Consider the following 6,700-nt stretch of genomic DNA (forward strand, 5'->3'; position numbering starts at 1 on the left):
GGAATTGAACCCACAACCTTAGCATTGTTAGTTCTACGCTCAACTAACTGAGCTAACCTGCCCGCTAAATGCTTTGCTTTATTTGGCAGCCAGTTGCTCCAACCTGCGGAAAGGCTGCGAGTCGGTGACCTACTGGAGCTCGGGGTTTGTGGCTCTGCAAGCCTGCATCGATGCTGCCATTATACAGGTAAACCTGAAAAAGTGACCTAATAAACCTGAGGAGGTTCAGATCCGTGGACTGCCTGGGCTCTGGCTGGTTTTGTGACGTTGCCTGTGTCAGAAATGGGAGCTCATGAGAAGGCAGGATGTTCGGTGCGCGTTTTGCCGCGTTTTGCCACGTTTTGCCCAGAAGCGTTCTTGTCTGGTTGAATAACGTGGGCGTTTGGCTCCCTTCATTTCCAAAGGAGCCTGAACTGTCACAGCAGTTGTCAAAATCTGAGGGCTTGGTGGTGCTCACCCCAAAACGCTCTTTTAGCTGCTCCACTAAAAGGGGCTGTGGAATTCGCTGTGCTGTTTTATTGTCAGGATTTGTCAGCAGTGCCCTTTTCCCACTTTCCCGTCTTTCTGCTCAGCAGACAACCGAGGCTCATTTCTTAGGCGAGAGGAATGGCAAAAATTTCCAATTAATCTCCAGGTGTTCACATATTTTCTGATTTCTGTGCTGCTTCTTTCTGCTGTGAAATCGGGAGCGATGCAGAAATAACTCCTCCTTCTCTTCCTTCCAGCTGAAGACGAATCAATCGGTTTGGGAACACCTCAAACCGACGGGAGCCGTGGTGATGGGAGAGGCTGCCGTGGTGGAAATAGATAATTTTCCTCGTGCGATCATTTTAATTTACCTCGTGATCGCTTTCTCGCCGTTTGGGTATTATTTGGCAATTCACATTGTGGCGGAAAAGGAGAGGAAGTTGAAGGAATTCTTAAAAATATTGGGGCTGCACGACACCGCCTTTTGGTATGTGAGCATTGGGTATAACCTGTTCTTGACTGAAGAAAACCAGAATGTATAAAGAAATATTTAAAAAATAATGCTTGCTAGGAAAACTCCTCTATCCCTTCCTCCAGTTTTTTAATTGTTTTCAGTCCGAGTAACTGAAAATAGTTCATGGAGTATCTCACTTCTGGGCTAACACGGAGATACTTGCCGTACCATGAAAATAGGAATATTTTAAGGAATAAATACTGGAGTAATACCGCTGCATTTATGTACGTAAAGTTACTCCAGACTTGGATTAAATGTGACGATGTGTGAAGAGTTTTCTGCAGTTTGTTTCTTATTGTTTTGAAATATTTTTTGGCTCGGTGCCGCTTTTTCTGGCGGCTCAGCAGGTAACGTGCAGCCTCTCCTCGGCGCTTAGCAGCAGTTTCCCCGACACGTAATTAAGTCAATCAAACTGTAATTTTAACGTGACAGAGCCACTCTAAGCAACAGGTTTTAATTTCTTTCCTTGCCGTGACAGAAGTTTTCCTATGCAATATAATGGTGTGCGGTTTTGTTGGTTTTTGTGGGTTTTTTTTCCAAATGACGGGGTGTACTAATTTGAAATTATTGGTCATTTTAGAGATAAAACCGGGTTTGCCTTTACCTCTGGTCTGGAGAAAACCAGTTTACTTTGTTTTTCCCAGTGTGAAATGGGAGCAATCTGCATGCTGGTAAGGTGGCTTTGATCAGCCACTGAATATAACTCGAAAACTCGCTTCTGAGGAACACGGGTCATATTTTATTACCTGTGCCCAAACCGTCCGAGTGTCCTAAAGTTCAGAATTGCTCGCGGACTTGCAGCTCTCTTTGTAAAAAGAGAAGGATTTTATTACCCTGCCCGGCTCCTGGGATGACTAGTGTATTAAATTTTAAATAGCGTTGCTTTAATTATTGAAGCCTACTACTCAGTTACCCTCTTTTGGTTGTACCAGGGAATTAATTATGCAAGTTTAAAAAAAAAAAAAAATTCATGAATCATCTAATTGTGTCGCGTTTTGCTGCCGTGGGCATTGATGTGTGTGCTCTGGTGCCGAGAACAATTACAGGGATGTTTACAAGAGCTCTTTTTATTTGGGGGCTCTTGTTTTGTTGCAAGCACGTCCTTTGGTGCAGCTGTCTGGAATATTAATGGTACTTTTAGCTATTTGTGCGCGTGAATAATTCAGGCTGGGGGTTAATTGACTGATTTCTGTTCGTTTTTTTTTCCTCCCCTTTTGCTCCCAGGCTTTCTTGGGTGCTGCTCTACGTGAGCCTGATTTTTGTCATGTCCATTCTTATGGCGGTGATCGCGACGGCCTCGTCCCTCTTTCCCCAGAGCAGTGCCTTTGTGATATTTCTCCTTTTTTTCCTGTATGGAGTCTCTTCAGTAAGTATTCCTGCTCGTGTATGTGCACGCTCAGCCACAGGCTCCTTATTTTCTTTTTATAACTATTTTTTTAATGTAATTTTTTTTTCCTGCGCTCTGTCACCTCTGGGAAATCTGTCCCTCCTGATTGTCAGGGAAGGGTGGGAATGCTGTAGTGACTATACCAGGAAAATTACATTATCAGAGGCAAAATTGAAGCTACGCTTTGTCTACTTTAGTTTTTATATACTCTGTATTTTTTTTTAATGTAGTACCACTTTTTTTTAAAATCTGTCCTTAGGTTTTCTTTGCACTTATGCTGACGCCTCTATTTAAAAAGTCGAAGCATGTGGGTATAGTGGAGTTCTTGGCGACGCTGGCTTTTGGGTTCGTGGGCCTTAATATTGTCCTCTTGGAAGATTTCCCCAAGTCTTTCGTGTGGATTCTCAGCCCCCTGTGCCAGTGCAGCTTCTTGATCGGTGTCGCGCAGGTAAATGACTTTCAGCTCCTCAGATTACAACCTCAGTGTGCTGAGGTTTTCAGCTGGTTCTCGGTGTAGGTATATTTAAATAAAGAATTTGTTTTTAATAAACCTATGATGGCGGGGGGAAATGCCTGCTTTAATAGCTTCCCATGGCAATTTACTATCAAGGAAAATACAACGTACCATGGAGCACCTGTTGTTCTTTGTGGTTGTTGCTGGGATCTCGGTCACTTTTGCATTATTTTTCATTTTTTCCTTTGATTCGTTTTTCTGTTGCGAGGTTTCGCGCTGGGCTGTCGTGCCTTTCCGGGCCGGTGTGTAATGTCGTTTGTCTGTGTTCGTTGGCAGGTCATGCATCTAGAAGATTACGAAGATGGTGCAACGTTTTCAAATCTCGATCGCAGTCCTTACCCACTCTTTATTTCTCTTATTTTGCTGGTCCTCGATAGCATATTTTACCTACTTGTAGCCGTCTACCTTGACCAGGTTATCCCAGGTACGTTCCTGAGAGGAACTGAACAGAACTTTGCCAGCATCACCCATTTCTGAAGTTCTGAGCCCCCAGGGCTGACGCAGCTGGTGGCATTTTGGACGGAATTCCATAGAACCGTTTAGGTTGGAAAACACATTTAAGGACGTCGAGTCCAACCATTAACCCAACGATGCCGTTAAACCAGGTCACCAAGCAAAAAATCAAAAATTCGGCTGTGGAGAAAGGAGATGGTGCTGCTGGCAAACACGTTTTGCACTGTGACTCGGAATACTTACCTGAAATAATTTCTAATCTGTGAAAGCTATGGGGAGGGGTATTAGCACGGTCAGAAGTGATGGCCCCAGCTCTACTTGGTTTCCCTCTTTCTATAGAAGAAGCTTCCTTACTGGGTTATGTGGTGCCTTTGCAATTTGCTCTTACAGGGTTGGAAATTAAAGACTATTCTCCCAGTTCCAGACGTTTCCCTGTGACAGCAGTAGTTTAACCTGAAACACGGAATAGAGTTATTAATCTGGCGACTAATGCCTGGTTAAGCCCTTCAGCTCCCTTCGCCTCTGATCTCTCTGGCTTTATATCGCCTGCATTTAAGTCACTTTTCTCTCAGCACGGGGGATTTCCCTTGCATAGAAGGAGATTTTCGAGTATATTTAAATACGTAGCAAAACTGCAACCTGCTAGCAGTGTTGACAGAACTGTGATTTAAATGCAGGTAACGTGACCTTGGCTGGTGAAATCCCTCCAGAAAGAGGTGCAGGCTGGCTCCTAAACCTGATTTAGCAAGATAGCAGCTCGTGGCTTTTTTAGCTGCAGCTCAAAAGCTGGGGAATCTTTGCAGTTCCTGTTAAGAAATTACCTTTTTCCCCTTTATTATCCAGGGGAGTTTGGACTCCGCCGCACGCCGTTTTTCTTCATGAAGCCCTCGTTTTGGTCGAAGCGCCGAAAAAACTACAAGGAGCTGTACGAGAGCAGCGTCAACGGCAGTTTGAGTTTCAGTGAGATAGTGGAGCCCGTGCCCTCTGAATTTCAGGGGAAAGAAGCCATCAGGTACGGTTCCTGCCCTGCCCCACCTGCAGATTAGCAGATCACCTGGGTCCCTGATGTTTTAACGCGTCATTTGGGGGAAAAAAATGAAACAAAACCAAAATCATGCTTGGTTCTCCAGTTGTTGGATTCAAATAGCATATGGTATGCATTGCAGAGCCCTCCCCACACGCACAGCACGACGAGTTTTCTGCTTTTCAACGAAGCCCCATCATCAGCGACGTGGATGCTCTCCAAGGATAAATCTCTGGGCTCAAAGAAAGGGTTTGTTTGTGGATTCCTTCAGTTGGAGCTCTCTCAAAACCGGCTGCTTTTCCATTCCCTCAGTGTCACTCAGGCCACGAGAGGCATAAGCGGTTGCAGATGTGGAAATGCCTGCTTTTCTGGGAGGGCTTAGTTTGAGGAGAAAGAGCCGAATTCGAGGTTTGTGTGGAGGCCGTGGAGGCCGTCGCATTCTCTGCAGGGCAGAGAACTTCGTGGTGGTTTTACCCAGCCGCTGTATCTGCCAGGGTTAAAACAAACCAGAAAAATAGATGGCCACACTCTCATCTTTCACGTTGCATTTTGTGTCCCCTGTTGTCTTGCATCTGGGCTGTCACGTGTGTGTAGTGGGTCTCAGATACTATTTGTAGTATCTTCCTTTTAGCCCTTGTTTCCATCGTTGTCCGGTGGTGGAGCCTGGTGTGAGCTGGGGAGCTCGATGTCTTTACTCTCCCTGGTTGGCTCCACTGGTCTCAAATATTTGAGCTTTAGTGACCAGACCGAGTCTCGTGTTGCCTGCACCATCCGTGTCTCTTTGGGAATCTGCTGTGGGCTGATGGCTCCATTTTTAATCCTGATGTTCACTTGAGAACATTGTGGCAGTTTTTGTGTTATTCATCCGCCCTGGACTCTTCCCGTAGCATCCCTCCACCATTTCTCCATCGTGTTTTGCACTATCTTGTCATCTGTACACCTACAGGTTTTGCTTTCTTTCATACCCAGTTCTCCTTCCCGCTATCCACGCCTGAATTCACTCCTCATCCTCATTTTTGAGGTGGCCGGGCTTCCAAAACCCGCGTGGTGCCTTCACATAAGCTGGTTGGCTCTTACTCATTTTCAAAAACACCTGGAAGGAAGGTTTTACCTTTCTTGACGAGAAAGATACTTGCTATCTTTTGCCTAATTTTGATCAAGAACTGTCAGTAATGACATCTTTGGAGTCTGGTGTACTAATACCTCTTTTTCTGTCATGTCTATTGAGTTTTCTGTTGTGTTGTGAAATTATCGGGGCGTAGCTTTTTCCCTTCTCTAGCTTGGGAAACATCTAATGCATTGTTCTACTATGTGGAAAAAAAAAAACCCTAAACCCTCACAGATTTGAAGTAATTTAATCTGTCATCATAGGAAAAACCTTAGAAAGTGTCCAGAAAAAAACTTTCTGGTACCAAACTCTGGGTTAAGCTCTGCGACAAGATGCTCTGTCTCTTAACTTGCCTTTAAAATACCTGGGGCCACTTTAGTATCGTAGAATCACAGAATCCTAGAATAGCCCAGGCTGGAAGGGACCTTAGAGATCATTTAATCCAACCTCCCTGTCATGGGCAGGGAGCATGGTCATCTTGTTGTCACTGTTGCCGGGTGTTGATTGTTCAAAATGACGTGCAGAGATCCTAAAACAGTTTATAAAATGACGTGTCTTCTTTCAGAATCAGCTGTGTTCAGAAAACATTCAGGAAAAAGGGGGAAACTGTGGAGGCTCTCAGAAGTAAGAACATTTTAGCTTTTTTAGCTGCTCTTCAGATGCAGAGGAGCAGTAGCCAAATTGTTGAGTGGTCTTTTGTGTTTCAGTTCGGGCTTTTTGGTTTCTTTTAGTGGGGTGGGACCTCGGAGCGTGAATTCCAGATGTGCTTGTGGGTGTCTTCTCTCACCGCTTCGGCAGCAATCTTGCTTAGAAATGGGAGCCCCAAAAAAGGAGCCCCCTGCGGCTCTAAAGACACTGGCCCCGTTATTCCTTCTCCACCCGGGTCATTAGCGATAAATGATTTTCCCTGCCCCGTCACCCGGATCTTTTCATCCCGTTTTCCCGTGTGGCTTTTAAACCAGCCACCTTGCGGCTGGGGCTGGGCCGTGGAGGTGAGGAGGCATCCCCTGGAGCCGAGCCGAAATGCATACCCCATATGTCCCTATTTGAATTTACCTTCGCGGTAGGAGCCGGCACCGGGTGCCACGAGCGCATCGCTGACGTCTTCTTTCTCTTTTTCTGCCCCGGGGACCAGATTTATCCTTCGACATCTACGAAGGGCAGATCACAGCTCTGCTTGGGCACAGCGGGACGGGGAAGACGACGCTGATGAACATCCTCTGCGGGCTGTG

General features: G+C 45.6%; 1 protein-coding gene across 1 annotated transcript in view; it reads left to right on the forward strand.

Annotated features, from left to right (window-relative positions):
• Positions 1-89: 89 nt before the first annotated feature.
• The window catches only part of LOC104272702 (ATP-binding cassette sub-family A member 5-like), a gene marked incomplete at both ends in the record, with an annotated part of 8,679 nt that continues 2,068 nt past the window's right edge, over positions 90-6,700 (forward strand). The window contains 8 exons of the mRNA XM_009867771.1: positions 90-187; positions 726-955; positions 2,207-2,348; positions 2,629-2,817; positions 3,160-3,307; positions 4,180-4,348; positions 6,034-6,092; positions 6,604-6,700. Coding sequence (XP_009866073.1) covers positions 90-187; positions 726-955; positions 2,207-2,348; positions 2,629-2,817; positions 3,160-3,307; positions 4,180-4,348; positions 6,034-6,092; positions 6,604-6,700 — 1,132 coding nt within the window. The remainder of the gene's footprint in view (positions 188-725; positions 956-2,206; positions 2,349-2,628; positions 2,818-3,159; positions 3,308-4,179; positions 4,349-6,033; positions 6,093-6,603) is intronic.

Source organism: Apaloderma vittatum, unplaced genomic scaffold (genome assembly GCF_000703405.1).
Source record: "Apaloderma vittatum isolate BGI_N311 unplaced genomic scaffold, ASM70340v1 scaffold1874, whole genome shotgun sequence".
Classification (NCBI taxonomy): domain Eukaryota; kingdom Metazoa; phylum Chordata; class Aves; order Trogoniformes; family Trogonidae; genus Apaloderma; species Apaloderma vittatum.